At 41.8% G+C, this 27,014-nt stretch overlaps 1 protein-coding gene across 1 annotated transcript in view; it reads right to left on the bottom strand.

The window, feature by feature from the left end:
• The window catches only part of GRHL1 (grainyhead like transcription factor 1), a 62,764-nt gene extending 36,708 nt beyond the window's left edge, over positions 1-26,056 (bottom strand). The window contains exons 1-8 of the mRNA XM_049784520.1: positions 25,988-26,056; positions 22,529-22,715; positions 19,747-19,817; positions 15,609-15,999; positions 14,420-14,496; positions 12,319-12,475; positions 12,019-12,130; positions 11,018-11,112 (exon numbers count right to left, since the gene is read on the bottom strand). Coding sequence (XP_049640477.1) covers positions 11,018-11,112; positions 12,019-12,130; positions 12,319-12,475; positions 14,420-14,496; positions 15,609-15,999; positions 19,747-19,817; positions 22,529-22,715; positions 25,988-26,007 — 1,110 coding nt within the window. The 5' untranslated portion in view covers positions 26,008-26,056. The remainder of the gene's footprint in view (positions 1-11,017; positions 11,113-12,018; positions 12,131-12,318; positions 12,476-14,419; positions 14,497-15,608; positions 16,000-19,746; positions 19,818-22,528; positions 22,716-25,987) is intronic.
• Positions 26,057-27,014: the final 958 nt, after the last annotated feature.

The following is a 27,014-nucleotide window of genomic DNA, read 5'->3' as shown; positions in this document are numbered from 1 at the left end:
ACATCTGGACAGAGCTTTTTGCTTAGACACCTCAGACTATACTCCTTGAAATGTTTTACAGCCAAAACCCAACAAACCTGGCTTTTAAAATGAAAAGTCAAAGAAGTTTTCAAGAAGCCTTCTTTACAATGAGACCCGTAATACTTTCTTCAAACAAAATTTTCAACTGCCAAGAACTTTATGGTCTAACAGCTAATTAAAGAAGCAGTCTCCACACATTTTCAGTCAACAAATCTCATTTCCAAGACTGATCAAATTTCAACTTGATAGACCTCATTCCCCAGGAAAGAACGACTGTATTTTTGGTATACATATATTCAAGTACCCCTGGAGTCTAAGGGATGCTGATTCAAAAGCCTCCACAAAGCTATTCTGTTTCCCAAGGTGAGGATTCAGGATGATTCAGTTCAATTCAGTCAGTGGATTTGCCTAGTCTCAAAGTCTTTCTGATCCTTTCTTTTAAAAGTAACAATGCTTCCTTGGGGCCAGAAAGCAATAATACAGCAGGAGTTTGATCTCCAGCACCCCCATATGTTCCCAAGCCTGCCAGGAACAATCCCTGAACAGAGAGCCAGGAGTAAGCCCTGAGCACCACCAGGCATGGCCTCCAAACAAGCAAACAAAAATATAACTAACAATGTTTCCTGGTATTTTCTATGTAGGCCAAGGAGTATACACTTTGGTTTTAAATCTCCTGCCTACATTTAGCTAGTAAGATGCTTGATTCACTTCTCTCCCTCCCCCTAGTCACACTGGAAATTCAAAGTGGTGAAACAAACCAAACCTGCCCCTGCTTAATGCAACCAAACATGGCAACACCTTATTTTAATGGAGTGCTTGATTGATGCTTCATTAGAATGGAATCCCTATAAATGCGAGCAAGATGCTCACTCCAAACAAATTAAAAATTACTCTTACAGTGAATTCCAAATATTATGCTTAGACAAAGCAACAAACTGTTATTAAACTCATAAACCTGCATCCCACAAGCACTCACAAAAAGTCTTAAGTTCAAGTTACCAGAATGGTCACACCCCTTATAGAGTGAACCCCTGCAAGTCTCCATAATCCCTCACCAGGAACTCCATACATTTTTGCTGAGACAAGGAGACAAAAGGGAAAGACACCAACGTTCCATGCAAACACAGGCCCCTGGTGAAAAAGCTTCACAGGACTCTAGTAGGGCTCCACATTCTATTTTAATCCTCTTTTTTTTGTAACTTGAGCCTTCACAGCACATACAAAACATTAGGCTCAGAGGGACGGTCCTTCAGTGCCTTAGAGTCTCTCAGAGGTGAGAGACTACAGTTAGAAATAAAAACACAAGAGCTCCAATAAGGAGGCTTTTTCCTCCAGGGGTCAGAAAAATATGGGGCCAGAGAGAGAGCATGGAGGTAAGGTGTTTGCCTTTCATGCAGAAGGTCCGTGGTTCAAATCCCGGTGTCCCATATGGTCCCCCATGCCTGCCAGGAGCGATTTCTGAGCATAGAGCCAGGAGTAAGCACTGCTGGGTGTGACCCAAAAACCAAGGGAAAAAAAAAAAAAGAAAGAAAGATACTATGTCTGTCCCCCTTCTGATGGCCATTTTCTCTCTATATATAAGTCCTGGCACCATATTGACTTGAGTATGTGAATGTAAAAGTGGGAGTTAGAGCAATTGTTCAAATACAAATGGAATATAATTCCATTCCAACAATTACAGAGTGCCTGCCTTGCGTGGTTTCCTTGCTCTGCCAGGAGTGATTTCTCTCTCTCTCCCTCTCTCATACACACACACACACACACACACACACACACACACACACGAATTGAAGCAGAGACAAAAAGTGCACTAAAATCAGCTGTCATCCCCAGAGGCAAGATTATGACTAACAGGGCTAGAGGGATAGTACAGTAGGAAGGGCACTTGCCTTGCATGCAGCAGACCTGGTTCAATTCCTGGTACTCCTTATAAATCCTACTTGGAATGACCCCTGAGTTTTAGAGCCAAGTGTAATTCCTGAGTACTACTAGGTGTGGCACAAAAACAAAAGAGATTTAAGAAAAAGACGTAGCCCAGCCCATCTGAGGAACCTGATCACAAACTGAAACCAAGAGTTTCATTCTGAAGGTTTGATGGCGACACAAGAGCACAATCAGGATCTACAATGACAAAGAGTGGTAAGCCATGAATGCAACATAACATAATTAGATAGGCTAAGAATACACACCTCACTTCTCCAGGAGCTTGGTACATGCATGACAGCAAAAGTTCTTTGCACTTAATATTGTAATCATTAGATGTATGAGTGGTAGGTAGTTACACCCTATCTTACTTCTGGTGTAAGGAACTTAAGAAGTCACTATTGGGCTGTGGGGGGTACAGGGGGAAAAAAGTCACTAATGGGGCTGGTACGATAAGCACAGTGGCAGGACATTTGCCTTGCACGCGGCTGACCCAGGACGAACCTCAGTTCGATCCTCCAACGTCCGATATGGTCCCCCAAGCCAGGAGCGATTTCTGAGCGCATAGCCAGGAGTAACCCCTGAGAGTCACCGGGTGTGATCCCCCCAAAAAACAAACAAAAAACAAAACAACAACAACAAAAAAAAAAAAAAGTCACTATTTGGGTGAAAACACCTGATTGTTTTAAGTAATTTTTATTCTGGGGGTTCATTACATCTTGAAGAAATGTGCTAATATTCAGAGTTCAGGGCTCCCTATAGCTAATCAAAGAACTCAAGTTTTGCTTTGAACTGGTTTTTCTTCCTATTTGACATGTCTATTGAAATATTTATTTATTTATTTATTTAGGTTTTTGGGCCACACCCAGTAATGCTCAAGGGTTTCTCCTAGCTCTGTGCTCAGAAATCTCTCCTGGCAGGCTCAGGAGACCATTTGGAATGCTGGGAATCGAACCCGGGTCCATCTCTGGTTGGCCACGTGCAAGGCAAACACCCTACTGCTGTGCCATTACTTTGGCCCTGACATGTCTATTAAAATATAATCAAATATATCCCCATAGAAATGTCAGCTATTTCTTTCAGAGTATTCCCCTGGGCTAGAGCTCATTCAGTTTTCACTGGGTTCCAATAGAGCTGTTTTCATTTATTATTTATTATTATTTATTTTTTTTATTTGGGTTTGGGACCACACCCGGCTGAGCTTACTCCTGTCTTTGTGCTCAGGGATGGATCATAGCAGGGTGTGTTAAGGGACCAAATGTAGTGCCAGTGATTAAATTAGGGCCAGCAACATGTAAGGAAAGTGCCTTGGCCCCGTATTTTCTCTCTGGCTCTGTCTTTTGGCAACTAATTTCTATTCATTTGTAATAAAATATCACTCATCTAATGATCAACATATATTCTGTTCTGGTAGAAAATGTTCATTTTCTACAGAAATGTATTAGTGTATCTAATGCCATTCTATTTGTGAAATTTCCAATAATTTAAAAGAATATCGTCAACAACACTTTTCAGTATTGGCTCCTACAGGGTGTCATTTCTGTTATGACTGATCAGCAACATGCCCTTGATCAGAGGACTAGGTGCTTTCTGTGGACTAGACTGCCTGGGACCTGCAAGAACCTTAGCACAGCTCAAACACCTTAGCACACTCCCTAGCAGATGCCTTACGCCCTGCACCGCTAATCTGGCCCCTTATTTGCTTATTTATTATTTCTGGCCATACCCAACAGTGCTCAGGGTCACTCTTGTCTACAAATCGTCCTTGTTGGTGCTTGGGGGACCATATGGGGTGCCAGGGATCACACCTGGGTTGGTCACATGCAGAGCAAGTTCCCTACCCACTGTATTCTCTCCAGTCCCTCTATTTATTTTAGACCTCGGGCTCTGAGAGATCCTTAGATTCAAATCTCAGTGATGTCATTAACTCTGATTAATAACAGATACAAGAAGTTAAAACTTAGGCTAACATGTTCAGCTGATTCAGAATTACTTGATTGTTAGAAATACTGAAACTAGGACAGGACAATATTTCCAAATTTTAAGTATTTGTGACTGTATGACTTTCAAGTTCATATGTAACATGAATAAACACGCTCCCTTGTATATCACAATATTATCATATTTAGGACCTCTGGTTATCCCACTAATGACTCATCACCTACAACTGAGCCAAAGTACGAGTGTTTATGCTTACATACCTTGGACACTGCATCATCCAGATGAGGCTGGATTCTCTGATGCCCGGGAATTGGGGAGGGGTGTGTACGAGCACAGAACTGACAATGGTTAATTTCCTTCTATCCTTTTATTTTCCTCCCACCATCCCTTATGCTCCATTCACATGCTGGTTCTCTTCCCCAAGTGACAAATACCCTCTATCTTAGGAATTCTAAACTTTAGCAGCTCGCCAGAGCCCCATCCCTTAATTTTTCAAAGAGAGATACTTCCTTTTCAGGTTCACATAGCTGCTGGTAGAGCAGTATAGCTATGGTAAAGCTATTAACAAGCTTTTCATGATAAGGATTCTTGATGAACTCTGACTTTCCCAGAAATGTCTGACTTTTTAAATGATGCCTGATGGAGGCCAGAAGATAGAGCAGCAGGTAGGGCACATGCCAAGTTGGCTTTGACTGCTAGTAACTCATGAGTCTCGCCTGAGCATCAAAAGATGCAGCCCTGGGGCCGGAGCGGTGGTGCAATGGTAGAGTGTTTGCCTTGCATGCAGCTAACCTAGGATGGACCATGAGTCGATCCCCCAGCATCCCATATGGTCCCCCCAGCTAGGAGCGATTTCTGAGCACATAGCCAGGAGTAACCCCTGAGCGTGACTGGGTGTAACTCAAAAATTAAAAAGCAGGGGCCAGAGAGATAGCAAGGCATTTGCCTTGCTTGTTTGTTTGTTTTTTTGATTTTTGGGCCACACCCGGTAACGCTCAGGGGTTACTCTTGGCTATGTGCTCAGAAGTTGCTCCTGGCTTGGGGGACCATATGGGACACCGGGGGATCGAACCGGGGTCCGTCCAAGGCTAGCGCAGGCAAGGCAGGCACCTTACCTTTAGCGCCACCGCCCGGCCCCATTGCCTTGCATGCAGAAGATTGGTGGTTTGAAATTCGGCATCCCATATGGTCACCCAAGACTGCCAGGAGCAATTTCTGAGCTCAGGAGTAACTCTTGAGCGCTCCCGGGTGTGACCCAAAAAACCAAAAAAAAAAAAAAAAAAAAAAAAAGGATGATGCAGCCCTGGAGAACCTAGAGCACTATCAAAGTTGCCCAGATGTCCCAAGCAACATCACATTCTCATGCCTTTGCATTGAATCAATGGTCTAGCTGTCCAAGAATCACTGGTAGGACCCCAAACCTTGTGAGCACCACTTGGGAAATGTCTCCTTCCTCCACCCCAGGAAAGAAAAGAAAGGAAGGAAGGAAGCAAGGAAGGAAGGAAGGAAGGAGGCAGAAAGAAAGAAGGAAGGAAGGAAGGAAGGAAGGAAGGAAGGAAGGAAGGAAGGAAGGAAGGAAGGAAGGAAGGAAGGAAGGAGGAAGGAAGGAAGGAAGGAAGGAAGGAAGGAAGGAAGGAAGGAAGGAAGGAAGAAAGAAGAAGAAAAGAAAGAAAGAAAGAAAGAAAGAAAGAAAGAAAGAAGAAAGAAAGAAAGAAAAGAAAGAAAAGAAAGAAAAGAAGAAAGAAAGAAAGAAAGAAAAAGAAGAAAGAAAGAAAGAAAGAAAAGAAAAAGAAAGTCTTGTTAACCCCTCCCCCAAGTCCAATTTTCCATGGAGTACTTAAAAATGAACAAAACAGGTCTGCATAATGGGGATGCCTGGGAGAATGCTGCTAAGATATTCCCTATCGACACTTTTAAAATATTTTCCCCACAAGTTCCTTAACTGTTTCATGTTTCCAATGCAATATAGCAGGCCTCTGATTCTATTGACGAACAGAGTGAGCAGGGACAGCTTAAACTGACTACTGTGGACGATGTTTGTGTCGAGCTGGAACATAAGTCAACATATGGCATGTCCTCAAAATATAGTCACCTCCAATACAAACTACAGGGAAGTTTCAGGGAATCCAAATTCTGCTTTACCTTGTCCCAGTACAACCGAAAGATGGCTTTAAGAAATCAGAGGTTGGGGCTGGGGGCAAATATCACATATTTCTAATGAACCCTTACATTTGTGGAGGAGAATGAACTAGAACTAAGAGTCAACAAATGGTAAGTATCCTAAATTAGAAGAAAAATGTTCAGAATTCTGCATGTGTATTTGTTCACTCTAGCTGCCCTGGGGCATCAGTTACTTTAAATGTAAAAACAGAAAACATCAACTTGGCCAGGAAAAGCACCAAACTGAGATAACTTAATTCTGAACTGGCTTCAAGTTGATGCCTGATATCAACTTCAAAAGGGAGCAGCACCCTCATTAAGGATCCACCAGTAGCAGCAAAGGCTTCAAATGCAAGTTAGTGCTAGGGGGTTTGGAGGGGGAACTGTGGTGGAATTTACGTACATCAATTAACAATGCTTATTAAGACTACTTAAGAAACACCTCCAACAATATTTCTCTTTAGTACAAATATGCAGAAGGCCTTTGGAATAAAACCAGCCATTATCCCCACCTGTCATCTTGACTTGCATTGCTCCCACCCTTGAGTGACACATCGAACAAACAAAAGCACCCTGCCCATAAGCTGGCTCTTTTGCCAAGGTCTCACACACCCTGACAAGTGCTTATTAATCCTGACAAAACTATGACAAAGAGAGTCAGTTGCTATAGACTTCTCACTCCCCCAGAACAGGGGTGGAGACATAGAGTCTTCTGGCCATGGAAGGCCCATGAAATCATGTGGCCTTGATGTCACCCACAAAGGGATAGACATGTGTGACCATATTGAATGGCTCATAAATGACATCTTAAATATCTAAGTGATCCTGGGAAGGAAAAAGGGTCACACTCCTGCCTAAGATGAATGATGAGTGGAAAAAAGAGCAAGAGAACTAAGGGACTAATCCAAAGTAACAGGTAAGTCAGAAAAGTGAACTCAGAACTTATATATTCTTCCTCCACACTTCCAGAATTTCTCAATTAGTCCCTAGTACCAAATTGCAAGTGTTTCTTCTGATTTTATTTAAGAGTAGAAGGAACTGGAGGGTCAACTCTTATTGTACTATTAGTAGCCTGTAAACTGACTCCTATTATTAGGCTATTTAAAAATCACTATAACAACAATTATATAAAACCAAATTTACTTTTCCTCTGGAATTCCTTAAATCATGTACCAAAATGCCTATAGACAATCTGTATAGGATTAAAGTGATCAGCAGAAAAATCTAATATAATTATAGTAACTTAAGCATCATTATAGATTGGTGAACCCAAGATGCACTATCCTTATCCTGAGGTCTTTTTAAAATACTTTTGGTTTGGAGCCACATCTGGGGGTGGCCAGGGGTACTCCTGACTCAGGTACTCAGGAATCAACTTAGGGAAAACTCAGGAAACCATATGAAATGCTAACTGATTGAACCCAAGCAGATGTGTGCAAGGCAACCTTACTTACTGTACTATCTCTCTGGACCTAACAATATCCTAAAATCTTTTTTTTTTTTTTTTTTGGTGTGTGTGTGTGTTTTTGGGTCACACCCAGCAGTGCTCAGGGGTTATTTCTGGCTCCAGGCTCAGAAATTGCTCCTGGCAGGCACAGGGGACCATATGGGGCGCCGGGATTCGAACCGTTGAACTCCTGCATGAAAGGCAAACGCCTTACCTCCATGCTATCTCTCTGGCCCCATCCTAAAATCTTAATGACACATTTTTGCCTTAAGCAGATCAACCACAATAATAATTAAAAAAAAAAAAACTCTAATACAGACTTAATAGGTACTCACGAATCCAATCATGATTTTAAAAAGAAACTGTAGGCAGTAAAAAAAAAAAGTTCTGTTATGCTTTGCACATAATTCACTATCTCTATAAACTCTTCTTGAATAAATGTTAAAAATTTAAAGAGAGGTTATCTCATCTTTGGAACCATCACAGTTTTCTGTAACAACCCCAGGAATTTCTGGGGAAAGCCCTAATGTTGCCCTGGCACTGACTTGCTCCAAAGTGGGTTCATATGACATCCTGAATAGTTGGAAACAGCAACAACTTGCTTTCAGGGCAGGTTTCCTGCACTGCCACCTAACAGTGAGATGAAATCAAAAGACACTCTGTAGCACCCAGATTTCAACAGAGAATCTGTGCAAAAACCAAAAACCAAACTAATTACAGAAACCCTACTGTGACAACCGTGACTAAGGAGAACTTTTATTGGAACCATAAAGAAAGATTTTGGGGTTAGACAATTTAGTATGCCTGGACCTGTAGTTGGTCTTATGGCAGAATGCTACATGGGTAAGGTCTCCCTGTTTTTAGGCCAAAGGTTTTTCCTTTCTATTTCCCCCAATTTTTGCTGTGTCTATGCAAAAATCTGTCATCTCCATTTTCTTCTTTTTCTAAATCTTTTTTTTTTTGGGTTTTTGGGCCACACCCAGTGATGCTCAGGGGTTACTCCTGGCTGTCTGCTCAGAAATAGCTACTGGCAGGCACAGGGGACCATATGGGACACCAGGATTCGAACCAACCACCTTTGGTCCTAGATCTGCTGCTTGCAAGGCAAACGCCGCTGTGCTATCTCTCCGGGCCAATCTTTTTTTCCCCTAAATCTTTTAAATAGGAGCTCTTGCCTTTTTTCTTTTCTTTTCTATTTTTTCGCCATACCCAGTGATGCTCAGAGGTTACTCCTGGCCATGCGCTATATGCTTAGAAATCGCTCCTGGGGGTGATATGGGATGCCAGAGATCGAATCCATCCTGGGTCAGCTGCATACAAGGCAAATATCCTACCACTGTGCTATCACTCTGGCCCCTTTTTCTTTTCTTTTCCTTTCCTTTCTTTCTGCCCCTTTTTTCTTTCTTTCTTCTTCTTTCTATCTTTCTTTCTTTTTCTTTCTTCCTTTCTTTGTTTGTTTGTTTCTTTCTTTTTCTCTTTCTCTTTCTTTCTTTCTTTCTTTCTTCTTTTTCTTTCATTGTTTCTTTCTTTCTTCTCTTTCTTTCTCTTTTTTCTTCTCTCTCTCTCTCTCTCTCTCTCTCTCTCTCTTTCTTTCTCTTTTCTTTTCTCTATTTCTTTCTATCTTTTCTTTGTCCTTCCTTCCTTCCTTTCTTTCTCTACCTCCTGACCTTTTTCTTCTTCTTCTTCTTCTTTTTTTAGTTTTTGGTTTTTGGGCCACACCCGGCGTTGCTCAGGGGTTACTCCTGGCTGTCTGCTCAGAAATAGCTCCTGGCAGGCACGGGGGACCATATGGGACACCGGGATTCGAACCAACCACCTTTGGTCCTGGATCGGCTGCTTGCAAGGCAAACGCTGCTGTGCTATCTCTCCGGGCCCCATCCTGACCTTTTTCATAGAACCCTGGGACATGGATTACTTTGCTTAACTTCATATTTCTGCATTTTTCTATAAAATTAAGAAGGAAAGAAAAAAGAAAGGATGGGGCCAGAGGCCAAGTGGTCTCAGGTGCATTGGTGGTGATAAAAAAAAAAACAAAAAACAGAAATAAATATCCAAGCCAAAGTCAACAATAGAAACAAGAGACCTAAACGTTAACAATCTAAACTTAAATGGGGTCTGTTATACTAGGAGGCCAGGAGACAAAGGTGGTGGTATAGGATGCACTCTGGGAACATTGGTGGAGGAAGTTTGACACTGGTGATGGGAATGACCCAGGGTATATCTAAAAATTCAACTATGAAAGACTTCATATATCACAATTGTTTCAATAAAATAAAATTAAAAAATTATAAAGAGAGGTTAATGAGAATTTTTTTTGGTTTGTCTTTTGGGCTACACCTGGCAGTCAGTACTCACGTTACTCCTGATTCTGAGCTCAGAGATTACTTCTGGTAGACTTGGGAAACCATATGGAACGCCAAGGATTGAACACGGATTGGCTGCATGTAAGGCAAGCACCCTACCTGCTATATGTACTATTGCTCTGGCCCCTATGAGAGTTGTTTTTGTTTTACTTTGAATTAAATCACCATGACATATAGAGTTAAAAAGTTGTTGATAGTTGAGTTTCAATGTGCCAACATCCATCCTACACGAATTTTTGTTTGTTTGTTTTGAGATGCTGGGAATTGAACCAGTTCTACTACTGGGCTACATCCCTGGCCATATAAAGTGAGACTGAAAGGATAGACAAGTGAGTACCTAGTCCTTGGAAGGAAAGGAATTACTAATATTATAACAAATACTTAAAAGAACAATCTAATGCCTATTAAAAATTAATATATATCGTCTCTTGATTTCCTACTTTATAAAAATAATCCAAAGGGGCGGAAGAGATAATACAATAGCTAAGACACATGCCTTTCACATGGCTGACCAGAGTTCAATCCTCAGCAACACATATGGTTCCCCAAGCACAGCCAGACAGAACCAGGATTAAGCTGTAAGCACAGCATCACCCCCCAAAAAAGTAATCCAGAAAAAAGGACAAATACCAGAACACTGATAATTAAGACAACAGGAATTACACTAAAAGGAAAGAAAACTGTGGAAAGGGCAGACATCACTTAAAATAAAATTACTTTTCCTTAAAATGTACTAAAAACACCCTAAAGACTAATTGTTTTGTACTAAAAACAATTAAGTGACTTTCTAAATGAAGGACAAATTTATAAAAGTATAAAAGTATACTTATAAAAGTATAAGATAGTAGAATTATAACAGGAGTTGTATTTATAGACCATGAGCCAGCCACATTGCTGCTGCTGGTAATAGCCTTTGGAAAAGAAACTGCAGCAGTTTTGAGGCACTATTTCAAGCCTCCTTTTCCTGAAGGGATTGTTCACTTCAGAAAATGTGAAACACTATTAAAAGAGAGAAGGGAAAGAATTCTGGTTGCTCTAACAAATATGAAGAAAAAGCTGATGAGCTATCAGCCAACTCTTCCAATATCCTGTCCTGATTTCCAACACTTCTCAGCTGACGGTTCTGATCTTATGACTTGTCGTCTTCGGTTTTATTACCTACCTTTGCTTCATCATTAATGTCCCAAGTGAAAGAAATGGCATTATAAGCAATCTCCTCAATGTTACTGATCGTATTGAAGCTTTCTTTATAGTCAGCTAGATGAAATGAGGAAAGAAAAAAAAGAAACGTGTTATTTCTGGTTCCAGCATAAGAATATAGCAGTTCAAACTAAGATTTTACTTTTATATTATTGTATCTAGATAATTTAACTTTTGTGTGTATGTGGAGATGAAAAATATTCAGAAGAATAAAGAAAAAGAAATGAGAATTTTTGTATAGGGGGAAGTTTAGATACTTAATTCCATTATGTCAAAATTAAAAAATTTAGGTCTTAAAAATTTAAATCATTGTTCCCAGGTCACTAAACTATTGCAGATAAACATAATTAGGGCTCAGCTCTTTTAACTTTAACAAGAAGAACATGAGCATTACAAAAGTCAAAGGAAGGCTAGACAGTTCAAAGGATGGACAAGTTAGCTAGTGACAGAAGCAGTACTTCTTTATAAAATCACATTCTTGGCAATAATAGAGATCCTCATGAAGCTATTTCGATCAATACGAAGTTGTACAGGACTGGTGCTATTCCCCAGGTGCTGAATCTCTAAGAAAAGTCTGGCAGTGCAGCTCAGTACAAAGGAAGGTGGTGAGAATGCTTTATTTCTCCACCCAATTTCCATCTTTAAATTAGCAGGACCTCAGAAAGAAGACACCCTCAAAAACTTGGCAGGCTGGAAAGTGGGGCACTTGTGTGAGCTGGCCACAGAGCTTTGGCTTTCAACAGCCTGTGGAAAGCCACTGCATTGGGTCTATGTCCTTTTGAAGGAAGTAATGTTCAGAGCACTGATTCCCGGAGGCCAGGGACAGTGTTTGGAACAGATCAGTAGCTGGCATGAAAATGCAAATGCTTTTGGCAGGAAGCTGTTCACTGCCAAAAATAATTGGATTTAGAAAACTGGATGCTTGCGCCTCTGGGAATAAAAGAGGGCTCCAGAGCTACTTACCTATGTCAATGCATCTTTGTTTAGCTGTGTGCTGCCGGGAGTGCCAGTACTTCCAATGCCTTAACTGATCTTCTCTGCTCTTGTCTTCAGCAAAAACCACCATGATCACACTCTACAAAAGTGAATCCATTAGAACAGAAGGGCACTGAAAGGTGATTATCTTTCAGAAAACTTCAGAAAGTTTCAGATTCTACAGTGAAGACCGCAAACGGCAATCTTTGGTCTTTATTTCCAACTCCTTTCAACCTGGAAGGAGGAAGCTCTGCCTATCCCAGATGTCAGAACCAAAGCAGAACGTACCCGCACTTTGCTGACTGGGTGATGGACCCCCTCGCTGCTGCTCACTTCTTTTAAGGTGACAGGATAAAACTGGCCTTTGTTCAGATACGTCATCGTGCTATCCCCTGGCTTCTGTCGAAGTGATTTCGAAGCTTCCAGGGTATATTCGAAGTTGTTCCTACAGAACCAGAAAAGTCACATATCTCCGATCACCCTCTTGGGTTTCCTGGATGCTAGAGCTCAATCCTGAAAGGCTTCAAGGTGGGTGTAGCCAAATAGCAGGCTGCCAGGAAGCATCCAACTAATTAGATCAGATTATAGAGTTTGCCACTTTTCAAAGGTCAGCATGATTGATTTTAAGGAACCCTAAATAGTATCTAGTCTCTCAGATGTGAATTATACAATGCCTAATACAAATTTTATGACATTATGATAGGAATACTGAGAAGTTGGAAGTTAGGTATACTAAAAATATAAATAAAAGAATTTGGAATTAAGTATTTATTTGGTAGTTCTTGTTAAATTCATTTAGTTTTCCACAGCAGTTTTCAGTTTTGTTTGTAATTTAAGTGTTGTTAGATGGACAATGAACAATTGCTTGTTTGTTTGTTTGTTTGTTTGTTTGGTTGTTTCTGGGACACACCTGGCAGTGTTCAGGGTTCACTCCTGGCTCTGTGCTCAGGGATCACTCCTGGCAAGGCTTGGGGATCATATGGAGTGCTGGTGACTGTGAACCAAGGCTGGATACATGCAAGGTAACACCTTACCTATTGTACTATCTCTCTGGACCCTCAACAATTCCTTATATATATTCTTTTTTCTTTTTAGTTTTTGGGCCAAACCTGGTGGTACTAGGGAGTTACTCCTGGCTCTGCACTCAGAAATCACTCCTGGCAGGCTTGGGGGATCATATGAGATGCTGGGGATCAAACCAGGTTGGCAACATGGAAGCCAAACACCCTACCTCCTGTGCTATGGCTCTGGCCTCAATTCCTTTTAGTTTTTTATTACTTAACAGTGCCATACATATGTCCCCTAAAGCTGTTTAATAATCTAAAATAACCATTAGGAGTCATCAAATAAATTGCAGCTACTTTTATATATAAGGTTTCATAAGAATGCAGCCACAAACTGTTTACAAATCATCTCAGGTTGATTGATTGCTATGGTACAGGCTGAGTATTGCAACGTAAGTTGTATGGCCCACAAAGTCTGAAATATTTTATTAGTTGATCCTTCACAAAGTTGCTGATACCTGTCCTAAATCTTAAATGATACCTGAGTTTGTGGATACTGTACCCTGAGGCAGGAATTTAAGGGAAATTTCAATTTCTACAAAATCCTAGACCTTCTAGAACCTTTCCTATCTCAAAAAACAAAATGCATATATTTAAATATGTATATATATAATTATGTAATACAATTTTAGTTTATTATTTTCTAAATCTAAAGTTATAGATTCATAATTAACTTAAAAGATACTTGCATGCCTAAATCAAGTTTTATTTTATTTGCTTTAGAAACACAAAGATGAATATTTTGTTTTGTGTTGGCCACCCTGAGGGACATAAAGGGGTTACTCAAGAATAACTCCTGATGGTTTTCAGGGGAACTTACGTGATGCTGAGGATTGAACCTGGGTCAGCCACATGCAATACAAGAACTCTTCCTGCTGCCCCACAAAGATACATTTTATGAGATTTAAAAAGAAGAGGTTCTGGGTCAGCAAAAATAGCTAACTTTGTTTATCACTAGTGAGACTCATTTTTAAAAAGTCTCATTCTCCTGAAAATGTTCACAGAATTATGCACTTCTGAAAAGAGAAGGGACCTCACAGATCTCATCTTTTTAGATTCCATTCTAAGATTATCACATGATGAACCAAAGGGAAGAAAAAGCACCAACACCAAGAACCAAGGAAGCATAAAACAGTTCAGAGGTCAAAGTGAGATACACCAAAGCCAATATCCTCTGGCAAAAGTACCGTAAGAGACCACCACAAGGATAGGTGAAAGCCCGCTTGCACCACCTCAGATTTTTAAAATAATATCAAGTAACGAAAAGAAACATATAAAGATGTAATAACTGAAAGCTAAAAGTCAAATGAAAAGACAACTATTACCCAGAAACACTGTCAAAAACATAGTCCTCTGAATTCATGCCAGGCATCCGCAGGCTGAGATCCGAGGGGAAGAAAACCTGTAATATCAATGTGATAAGCCACACTATTTAACGGGTCATCAGGCTCCTTGAGAGATCAATGGCTGGTATAGCATGAAAGAAAGTATATGGCTTGCAGCACCCCACCACTTTTTCAATAGTCATTTTAAAAGAAAAACATTTTTACTATAAACTTAAAAAAGAAAAGAAAACTAGAAAGAAAAAAAAGTCCATTTTAAATGCCACTTAACCAAATCAAGGGACTCAAAAGATGTACTCCAGCATTCCTCAGTCCTATCTTTCCCAATACTCCAATTCTGTTCCTGTTCAATACCCTCTCTTGGTAAGTGAATTAAGATACCAAGTTCAGGGGCCGGGCAGTGGCGCTAAAGGTAAGGTGCCTGCCTTGCCTGCGCTAGCCTTGGACGGACCGAGGTTCGATCCCCCGGTGTCCCATATGGTCCCCCAAGCCAGGAGCAACTTCTGAGCACATAGCCAGGAGTAACCCCTGAGCGTTACTGGGTGTGGCCCAAAAACCAAAAAAAAGAAAAGATACCAAGTTCACCTCTGACAGATGCACTGGTGAGGACACCGAGCTAAGTCTAGAAGCAGAAGTTCTTTCACCACTGGTTCAAACATTTCCTACTCCTTTTCCCTTCCCCTGCATCAAGCCCTCGAAGCACAAAAATGCATTTCTCCATTAAGCTCTCCCAGCCTTCCTTGAGAAAACTGCCAACCAAGAAACGCCAAGAACATATCTGATGAATTGGTTTCAAGTAAGCCCAGTTACAGATCGCTTGTTTTTAGTCTAGGACAAAAGCCGAAAACAGACAACTTGGCTCTATCTGTTGTTGGCTGGAGATTAGGTATGGGGCTCTCTTTCTCCAGCAAAGCACTCGGCTGAAATCATAATTGTGAACTCAGCTGCTGGTAAGATTAGCCATGTGCCCTTGATAATAATTTCTGGTTTTATAGGTTTAGTTTACAAATTATACCCATGGGCCTTTACTCTTTAAAAAAAAAATAAAATCTTTTGTTCCTAATCCACTCGTTGCAGGCCGAGTTTCAAGCTTACATAACAAGGAAGAGGTGGAACCCAAGACTTAGACAAACACACAGCCGTCTGAGGAAGATGCTTTCATTTCCTGTACCTCCTGCACGCCTTCCTTGAAGGTCTCTGAGAAGGTGGAGTCTGGAGTACGCCTCTGAGCATTGGGGGGCTGGGCAGCAGAGTTGAACTGGTCAGTATTCAGGCTTCGGTCAAAGACCACCACACGCTCAGCGGGCTCCGGGTGGTAGACAGCTGGGGGGATCCCCACAGTGAAGCCATGAGGCTCAGTTTCCGTCTTGATGGAGTGGGTGGGCATCGTGGCTATGGAGACAGTGACCGTCGTATCAGGCGCTGTTAGGTGGCCTCTCTTATCAATGCCCAGCTGGTTGCCATGTGGGAGGACGATGTTGAAAGGCACATTTTTCAGTACCTGCACTCTGTTTTCTCCAGCAGAAATTAGGGGCTGCTCAGTCACATTTGGGATGCTGTTTCTATAAGAAGAAGAAAGACACCTATGTTTTCAAACTCAAGGCTGATATAGTTCTTCAACAATTTGCATTTTCCTAATGACATTGGGCTGTTGGGGAAAGGAATAACAACACCAACGGAAATAATAATACCTGTGGTTGACTCCAAATAAATAGAAAATGCCATGACAACCCATTACTGATTACAGGTCAAGTAAAATCCAAATAAGTCCAACTTTATTTGAAAATCAAGGACTCAAAGAGTGTTCTGCTCTGCTTTATTTCCCATAACCCTAATAAAATAATGGCATTTAACTAGAAGCCTGAAGTTACAACCAGGTGGAAGCATACAAAAAGGTGACTCAACTAGAGTCAGACTGTCTAGATTCAAATTCCTTGTGACCTTAAGTGAGTTATATGCTCCTCTTGGTAACTACATGCTCACCTCTAAAATGGGAAGCAGAGTGTCAGGAGACTGAGAAGGATGAAAAGATGAGAAGGATGAAAAGAGGGGATACACTTAAATGCAATAATAATTCAGTAATGCCTGGCATGCAAGGGTTTTAATAAGTATAAACTACAGGGGAGGGTGAGAGGGAAACTGGTGATGGGAAATGTGCACTGGTGAAGTGTTATACATTGTATGAGTAAAATTCAATCATGAACTACTTTGTAACTATGAAAAAGAAAACAATTGTATTATGAACAACCTTGTAACCATGCTTAAATAAAGTAATTAAAAATAAATAAAAAGCAAATAAAGTATAAACTACTGGGGCTAGAGAGACAGTACAGGGGTTTAGGTATTTGCCTTGAATGTGGCCAACCCCAATTTAATACTTGGCACAATACATGGTCCCCTGAGCATCACTAGGAGTGACCTTTGTGCAGCAACCCCTGGATAGTGCCAGGTATAGCCCTCCCCCCAACTATGAGTTATTAATTGGTTTTCCCTTTTCCTAATACTTATGCTTATTTGGCTTTTTCTTTTATCAAAAGACAATGATCAGACTATGCTAATAAGTATTTGTAAGCTCACTTCTGGTTTCACAAAATGTCCAAGGCAATAAAGATGATTTTCAAGTCTAGTGTAAAAACTAATCAATTTTTTTTAAATCCCTTCACATCATATAGGTTGAAATCTTTCTGGCTACACCCAGTTGTGCACAGGACTTACTTCTGGCTCTAAACTCAGGGAACCATTTATGGTGTTGGGGATTGAACCCAGGCTGGCCATGTGCAAGACAAGCATCTTACAAATGATGAGAAACAAATGAAAGAAAAACATTTGGAATTTTGTACATTTCAAAGTTTCAATCCTTGATTTATAAATGGACTCCCATTTATTTATCCTAAAGGGGGGGGCAGGGAGCTAGCACAAGTGATAGAGCACATGCTTAGTATGTTTGAGGCCCTAGTTTGATCCTCAACACCAGATGCTCCCAACCTCCAGCACCACTAGGCATAGCCTGGCACCTACAACACTGCTGGGCCTAAGCAGCAATGCCAGGCCTGAGGACCAAACATTAAATCCAATAGTGTATTTCAGAGCTCCATAGTGTGTGTCCCCACTTAAAAAAAAAAATTGGGAGAAGTCTACTAAAAATTGGCCATTAAGACTTTGTAATAGTAAAAAAAATTAACTAACTTGTAGGGTCAGCTAGGGTTGGCTTTAGAATACTCTAGCAGTTAGGTCTGAAGCAATAGTACAGCGGGTAGGGCATTTACCTTGCATGGCCAACCAGGGTTCGATCTACAGCAGCCCATATGGTCCCTGGAGCATTGCCAGGATTAATTCCTGAATGCAGAGCTGGGAGTAAGCCCTGAGCACCTCCAGGTGTGGTCCGAAAACCAAAACCAAAACCAAACAGAATACTTAAGCAGAGAGAGCCAACAGACAGGGGCACATGTTTTATGTGCAGGAAGCCTGACTTTGATTCCTAGCATCACATAGTCCCATAAGCACTGCCAGGTGCCAGGGGGGGGGGGGGGTTCTGAGACAGCTCAAAGTGTTGGAGCATATGCCTGGCATATGGAGGCCCAAGTTTTCCTGGGGCAGTAAGTCCCCTGAGTACTACCAGGCATTGCTAGGTCCAAGCACTGAACTTGCTGAGGTGATTATTACCAGGAGTGGCCCTGAACCTCTGGGCACTGCTTGGGAGGTTTCTCTACTCTAACATCACCACCAAATCAGAACAGAAACAAACAAAAATCTCCAGGAAGAAAATTTTGAAGATGCAATGAGAGAAAGTACGTCAAAAACTAGTTGGAGCCAGAAAAGATAAATATGGGATTATACTATTTCTTTATCACTGTGTTCAAAAAGGTCTACAATACAAAGTGAAAATAAGTCATAAAGCCTATTTAAAGAGTTATTACAAAGATTAAAAACAGCAACATGGAAAACAAATATGACACATATTAAGTAACCAATAGAAATCAAATCCAAACAAAAGCTACCTAGAAATAGAACTGCAACCACATTAAGACATGCATATGTACTAGAATGGTGAATGAATGAACTACTGGAATAATGGGGTTCTGGGTGATGAGCCAGTCTTTTAAAAGGTGTTGTTCCTTTATTACTAACAAAACTTGGAGTGATTGGAACATACATTTTCATGGCCATAAAGGCAAGCATGTACTTAAGTTTTCTGAAAAGAACCTCAATGGTGGAGTTTAGACTCTTTCAAGGAGTATGCAACAAGAGAAAGATTCATTATTGTATTAATATGCAGTGCTAAGGATTGAATCCCAGGCCTCACACATGCACAGTAATTGGTCTCCTGCTGAACTACATCACAGCAAGAGGTAAATGAATTTTATTAAGTATTACTGAAGGATTATGTGACTTTTTCTGGTGCTGGAGGTGATCAGGGAGAGGGTCTGAGAAGGTGCTGCTGCTTGGGTTCTGCATTAGTTGCAGCAATACTAGGATTATTCAGGCCACTCTGACAGTGCCAGGTGGGGGGATCCCCAGAACTATACCTAGTGATACTTGAGGGACCATGTGGAACCAGAGATCAAATTGAAATTGCAGCACACAATTCATGTACCTTTCTTATCTCTTGGGAACTCATGTAGCTTTTTTAAAATGGCCCCCCACCATTTCTTTAAGCCTACCGTTCTTCAGAAAACCTCAAAAACAAGGACAGATAGTACAGCAAGTTAGGTACTTGCCTTGCACACAGCTAACCTGGGTTTGAGCCCTGGTACTACATAAGGTCTCTTGAGCTGAGTTAGAAGTATTGGACACAGCAGAATGTGGTCCCAAAACAAAAACAAAAGAAAAACAAAAAAATTTTCAAAAAAGAAAATTTAAGAAGATCCTGAGAAATATCTCAACAGGCTGAAGTGCTGACTTTGTACACAGAAAGCCCAGTTTTGATTCCTGGCACCACACAGAACAAACCCCTGGCACCGAGCCGGAGTAGTTCATAAGCATTACTGGGTGTGAGTCCAAAAAACCAAAAGGAAAAGGAAAAAAAGTAAATACTTCACTTATGTTATTTTATGTTATTACTAAGATCAATCCTGTGGAGGAAGAGAAAGTTAATACTTTTGTTTTCTACAAAAGGTAATGATGCCTAAGAAACTGGTAACTTCTCAGGACAAGAGAATCCTAACCACCAGAAGGTTAATCTGAATTTCAATACAAAGAGTATGATCTCTTCCATTCACACTTATTCATGTAAATGGACTCATCTCATTTTCAAATACATGCAGACCTTCAGCGTGTACTAACATGAGGCTGGCTATTAAAAACATTACCGTTTGCTGTGATCTGGCTCTGGATGCTCAATATCCGGCTTCGCTGCTGATGATCTTCTCTCTCTTGGAACCTTAGATATTGACACATATGACAAGAAGTTAGTTCTGGGCCCAGAGAGATAGCACAGTGGTGTTTGCCTTGCAAGCAGCCGATCCAGGACCTAAGGTGGTTGGTTCGAATCCCGATGTCCCATATGGTCCCCCATGCCTACCAGGAGCTATTTCTGAGCAGACAGCCAGGAGTAACCCCTGAGCACCACCGAGTGTGGCCCAAAAACCAAAAATAAGAAGTTAGTTTTGACTCAGTGAAATATAGATATGTAGCCTTTCATTTCCCAGTAAGTTCAAAACCATCCACATATTGATCTACCTACTGTCTACCAAGCCCCAGGCACTGGGGACACAAGACGAATGGGACAGCATCTACTTAAGGAGATTACAATCTACTCACTGAGTAGATCTGTAAAATCCCACTGTTATTTAGCTGCCATATAAACAAACTCGGGACATTACAAGTTTAGTCTGTATTTAGGTTTCCTTATTTCATGCAAAGAAATATCACTGGCCTGGTTTGACCCAGTGATCTGTATCAGACTAGAGAGGAGGCTTCTGAACATGCAACTGGGCACTTTTGGCTTTTTCACTGCCCTCTTCCATCATCTTTCTTTTGGGTCAGATGCAGAATCAAAAAAAAAAAAAGATAAGCTAAATTAACAATGTGTTTTTAAAACATACCAACTTCATTATGTAAAAAGGACTGGTGGTTTAAACACCAAATCCAAAGCCAATGACAACAACTCCCAATCTATAACATGCTAGACACAGAGGGGACTACTTATACTAGCAACCCGGGGGGGGGGGGGGGTAAAGGAGGGGGGATATGGGATGCATGCTGGGAACAGGGGTAGAGGGAGGACAACATTGGTGGTGGGAATGCCCCTGATTCAATGTCACTATGTACCTAAAAAATTACTGTGAAAGATTTGTAATCCACTTTGGTCAAAATAAAAAAAAATAAAAATAAAAAATAAAAAAGGACTGGTGGTTACAACCAAACTATGGAAACAATCCAGTATGTTCATTTAGAAAAGAAAATTACTCTCCCATTATGACAAAAAAAATGTCTAAATCAGATTGTCTTTAATGAAGGAGGTGAAGTTTTATTTCCTGAGAGATCAAATACTTGCAGGTTCCCTTATTTAAGACACATCACCACTGAAATAAGTATTGACTATTGGTCTTGTCACACTAAATCTTTTTTTCTTCCCCTTTCCAAAGTTTTATTAAAGCTGTGCAACTTCAAGCTTCACACTAACTACTTAGGAACTTATGTGTTTTATATAGATCAAGTCAATAAAACAAATCATAAGAACAGGTATGCAATAAATTCTACTTCAAAGGATTCCTTCACAGCCACACTTCCCAGCATCACTAGCTCCTACACAAGAATCTATTCAAAGGAATAAGAGTCGTCTCACTCCTCAATCATAACAGGCCAACATAGGACCTCATAACAGAAAATAAATCATTCTTTCATGGCTACCCTAATTGTTTTGTTTTGTTTTGGTTTGAGGGCCACACACAGTGGTGCACAGGGTTTACTGCTGGCTCTGTGTTCAGAAATCACTTCTGGCAGGGCTCAAAGGAACATAAGAGATACAGGGGATCAAATCCAGGTTAACTGTGTGAAAGGCAAGCACCCTACCCACTCTACTGGTCCTCACTCTAAGTTTGTTAATCAAACTATCTTCTTTGCTTTTATCCCCTCTGCATTTCTTGTATTCAGGAGAGGCAATAATTCTAGACTGTAAAAGAGGCATGCAACTAGTGAGTCTAAACAAAATTTAAATCAGCCATTAACTATTTTTTATCTAAGTTTTGGATAGGTTTAAAAGGTTTTCAAAATAAGCAGATGTCAACAACAGTCTGTAATATGTAGCCAAGAGACTACAGCTGGCATTCTGAGGAGCTGGCATATGCAGTACTAAGCATGACGCATATTAGTTTTGTGACCTGAGAGCCCAATTATTTTCACCTGAAAAAGATGGGAATAATGCCATACACTTTTCAGAATTTCTGGAGGAATTAGAAATAACATATAGCTAATACTATGTCAGATCTAAAATGAGTAATGAATAAAAAAAAAGTAAAAAGAAATGAGTAATGAATAACAGGTGTTATTACTAGAACAAAGTTGATGATAAGGATGAGAATAAGACACATTGGTCCTCATCTCCAGACATGAGCACATGACAAACTAAATCAGAGAATGTATTTAAGATCAATCTAAATCTCTAAAAACAGACCACAAAATATATCCTGTTCTTAGAACTAGAAAGTCTTAAAAAAAAAAAAAATTCAACAATCCAATTAAAGGCTCTGGAACATCTTTAGGAAAAAGGAAACCACCCTGGCTACAAAGGAATAAAGGTTAGGGCACAGATAAATTAATCACAGTCCCTGTTGGAGGGCACTAAGAAGTAGCCTGGGTAAAGTGCTCAGTCTCGGTAAGCCACATCTGCCAGCTTCCTTCTGGCAACTTCACCTCTCAGACAGACCTGGAACAGCTGGCTCCTTCAGACATTTAAAAAGCCACCCTTTGATTCTGTGATTGTAGATGTTCAGCTTTGAACCACAGTAATTCAAAGTACTCATTAAAGTATTTATAGTCACTCCAGAAGCAACTTGCATTACATTCTACCAGCAAATTATTGTTTTATATGGTGCTGAATCAAGTGCATCTCGGACTGTTAAAGGGTTTTTAAAGAGCAGACAAACCTACTTTGTAATAGTCATAGAGTAAGCCCAGCGCAGCTGCGCTGTCTTCATCCCCATTGATGCTCATCATCGCTTTGGTTGCTGCAGTAAGCGGGTTTTCCAGGAAAGACTTCCAGGCTTCATCCTCACTTGTATAGGAGCGCCGTTGTGGGTAGAGAGCTTCATTTTGAAGAACCAACACTGGTCGTTTGCTTCAGAGGGGAAAACAAAAGATATATTTATATGATGTATGTGTTTATATATATTATATATATATTTATATACATACAAATCTATCTCACGATGTTCCACCTAGGTATCATTAGCTATTTTTTCAAGAACCTAAATAAAGAGTTCCTTGATGTTGCCATGAAATAATCCCTTGTCTCATCAAAGACCCTCGTAAATTAAGAAAAGACCAGAATTCAACCCACTTCAATGCAGGCTAATGAGGAAACCCACTAAAAGACAGACACACTTATGTACTTCTAAGATAATAAGGCAGCCAGGAGCCTGCAGTTAACTCACACATGGAACACAGGAAAGAGGCTTTTATAAAGGTCGGGAGAATACGCTCCAGGAAAATTGCTCCGGCAGTTCAAACACTTTACATAGTGAACGCAGGACAAAGTAGAGAAAAAAGGAGGACGTTAATTTTCTTCAGACATATACCTTTCCCTCTTAAAGAGAATCTATGTTCATGCTGCTACATGTTATTTCACTCTTTCTCCTGTTGATGCCATGGCTTAAAAAATGTCCTACCTACAAACAAGAGCAAGAGCAGGAGGGGACAGAGAGAGAAAATGGGATACTCCGTTTAATCCTCGGGGGTATCTGAGAAAGTCAGAATATTCTACTGATTACCAGCAGATTGAGCATGGAATGTGGCCAAAGGGGACTGTAAATCAATAAGGAGGCATAATTTTCTGGCAAGGGAGTTGACTGTTTATCTAAGGAGATAAACATTTAAGAATCTCCGATAATAAATGAAGGCGTTGAACAGAAAGGATTTTTTTTTTTTTTAAGAAAACAGGTGGAGAAATCTGCTTTGAAAAGTATCTTTTATTAGAGTTTTTCACAGCAGGCAAGAACAGTTTCAGTCTGAAGACTATAGATTGGTGGCGGTGGTGGAGGAATTCAGTAAATCAATAAAGATCTTTCTGAAAGAGATTTAATTTGAAGAATTAAAGCAAACACTAGATTCCAAAAAACGTGAAATGTACACATTCTGTTGGGGCCATTTAATAAGTCAACAAAGAGAAAAGGCAAAACAAAGCCGTTTTTAAAAAAAATTAAAAAACCATTTTTCAGTATTCTCGACACTATTCTAATGAGCTAATTTAAGGATCAGTTCTTATTGCAACACACAAATGAAATATGTAAGTGGCCTAAAGGTGACCTACGTACTCTAAAAGTGAATGCAGAAAGACTGATTATCTTTTCAAGTGATCAGCTCAAGTTAGGGTTTGGCCATCACTCAAGCCCTTTAAAAACAGATACGGATTTTTAAAAAGGGAGATAATCCTCTACAGAGGATTGGATTGGTGATGGTGAGGTATACAAAACTTAAAAAGTTTTATTTCAAAATCAGTGCCGGTACTCATTCGTAAGCATAAAGTCCTAGGAGTTTACACCAGGTAGGAAGAGAAGTCTTGAAGTGGTGGACTATTTTAACGCAAAATAAACTCAATGTGTCATTCAAAGCAGCTTGTTTTAAAAACAGTCTGTTTATACACATTCCAAAAAAAAATTGTATTTAAAAGAAAAGCACACGTATGCACACACATACTTTACATACATTACAACATAGGCACCATCAGGGTTAGAATATAATAGCTACTAAACCAGTGGTACCTTTGGGTGACTTAATAGTGCACTGCTAAGCTATTATTAATAGTGTAATAACTACTTCCAGAAGATTATGATAACACTTGGCTCATTCAATTCCAGTAATGCTAGTTTTTCAGCTTCCGCTCTCCCGCCCCCATTCCAAATTTGTACAAGCAACAGAAAATAAAAGTGTGTGTGTGTGTGTGTGTGTGTGTGTGTGTGTGTGTGTGTGTGTGTGTGTGTGATGTATGTTTTCCAAATGGTTTTGTCTAGGATCACCCTGAAGGTGTCTTACATTCCTAAGTGTGCCTGAGGTCGAAGTCTTCGTTTTGGAAATGTGCCTTATCTATACCAAAAAGGCCAGAAATAAAGCACCAGTTGCCCTTCTCCTTCGACTTCCTCATGACAGGCCAGTGCTAGTCCCTAAAGCTCATCATCATCGCTGCTAGGAACCCCAAGGACGCACGCCCTTTCTGATCAACGATCCCTCAAAACTTCTGAAATATACTTCCAGCAATAACTGCATGGCAGCACATTCTGCAAGACAAGATCAAGCCACCCAAGATATTCCATAGATGCAACTTCTCATCTCAGCAAAGACCACACAAAATGCTCCTTCATCAGCCACGATTAAACTGGAAGGAGCCCCTCTGCTCTAGACTCAGATTGCTTTGATAAGCCTTATTATTAAAAAAAAATTGTAAATATTTTCTTGGGAGACAATTCTGTCCTTAGAAGCGATGTATTACAACAAAACTCAATCACCTCGGTCCGTCCACCTTACCTTACCACCTTGCATTTGTCAAACACGCAACCAAGTCTTTAATAGATCAACACAGGTTCCAGAAAGAAAAAAATTAAAAATGAAAAAAAGGCGCCATCCTCGGGTCCGGCAAGTGCTGTTTTTGATCACACCCCGATTTCCAAAATTTCGACTTCTTGGTGAACTTTCTCAGCCAAAAATAATAACAATAATCTTATTTTTTTTTTTTGAAATCACAGACATCTGCCATTGCCATCAGTGATGGAAAGGGGCCAAAATAACTCCTAGAGCCTTTTTTCCTCACTCACCCATGTAGCCAACCTCAGGAGAAGAGGTGGGGGGGAATAAAGCGTCCCCCACAAATTGCGGGGAGCCCCCCCTTTTGCAGCAACTTATCCCCCCCTGCATCTCTGCTTCTCGGGGTTGCATGCAGCGCATGCAACTTTGCACGAGCCAGTGAAAGGGCATCCCAAGAGCTGGGCTGAAGTTGGTGGGGGGGGACCCGGGATCGGGCTCGCCCCCAATCATCCTCCTCACCCCTACCCAGGAGCATGCGGCCTGGGCCACTGAGAAGATGGTCCCCTCAGACGGGGCTCCCCTCAGTGGGGGGACACGAGGAACAAAGGCCTGGCAGGACCGGGGTGCATGCATTCTCAGCGGGAGAGAAGGTGCCAAGTGGGGCGCTCGCTCCGGCTCCACGTCGTGCTCCCCGCATCCCCGGCCCGGGCTCGCCCCCCTCGGGCCTCGCGGCGGTCGGGTCGGTGCCACCTGAGGGAGCGATCGAGCGAGCGAGCGAGCGAGGCGCGAGGCCAGCCCGGGCCACAGCACCAGCCAGCGCACGCCGGCCGCCTGCCCGCCTGCCTGCCTGCCTGCCGTCCTCGCCGCACTCACTTGTCGTACTCCTGTGTCATCGCGCCGCTCGCTGCCTCGCTCCCTCGCCGCAGAACTGGACTTTCGGGTTGGGACAGTCAGTACACCCGATCCGGGGGGGAGGAGACGGCAGCGGCGGCGGCGGGTCCGGAGCAGCGGCCCCGACGGGTTAGGTTCGCTTTTCTCGCTCTGAGGCGGCTCGGCGCGGGCGGGCAGCGGCGCACTCAGGCGCCTGGCCGGACTCGGACGCTCATTGGCTGGCGGCTCGCCCGCTAGGGGCGTGGCCTCCCGGAGGCGCTTTCTGATTGGTGATCGAGACTGGGGGCGGAGCCTGTTGGGCTATAGGGAGGTGGGCGTGGCCTGATGTTCAGCGTAGCCGCACTCGCTCGCTCGCGCGCGCGCGCGCGCGCGCGCTTCCGGCTCGGGGCTCCCTCAGACACTGCGGTGTTTTATTCAGCTCCCCCGAGGGCGCGCGCAATCTAGAGCCATCATCACCTCCCGGGGCGCCCACCTTTGTCTGCTCTGGGGTCCTCGCTGTCTCAGAGTCCAGGGCGAACAAGCTCTGGGCGTCCTTCCTTCCCGGTCCACCCTCACATCCTTTCACTCACCTGAGTGGCTTTTACCTGACAGGCCTCCTCAGTGGTTCTCCTCCCTGATTCGCAGCATCCGGCCCACTTGACCATCCATCTCATGTTGTCCCAATATGTGACAACTCCTATAATTATCTGATGGCTCCAAGCTCCTGGTCTCCTGTTTGCCTTGTTGGGCTGCGAAGGCATGTGCAAGAACACTGGTGGCCGCCTCCCCTCCTTAGAGCCCAGTGTCTGTCCCCACGCTTCTCTCCTAGGCCTTATTAACCAATGCAGGGTAGAGTTGGGGGGCTCCTGTCTTCCCCCCTTCTAATCTAGTCGCTCTTTAGTCCCTTGGACTCTTTGAGCACCAACTCTGCTGCCCTTTTCCTTTCATGCCCATTCCTTTCTCTGCCCACTGAGCCCAAGGTCGAGCTGCCTATTCTATATACTCCTGTGTGTGTGTGTGTGTGTGTGTG

This window comes from Suncus etruscus, chromosome 12 (assembly GCF_024139225.1).
Source record: "Suncus etruscus isolate mSunEtr1 chromosome 12, mSunEtr1.pri.cur, whole genome shotgun sequence".
NCBI classification, from domain to species: domain Eukaryota; kingdom Metazoa; phylum Chordata; class Mammalia; order Eulipotyphla; family Soricidae; genus Suncus; species Suncus etruscus.
This window is presented reverse-complemented; position numbering and strand designations above follow the sequence as displayed.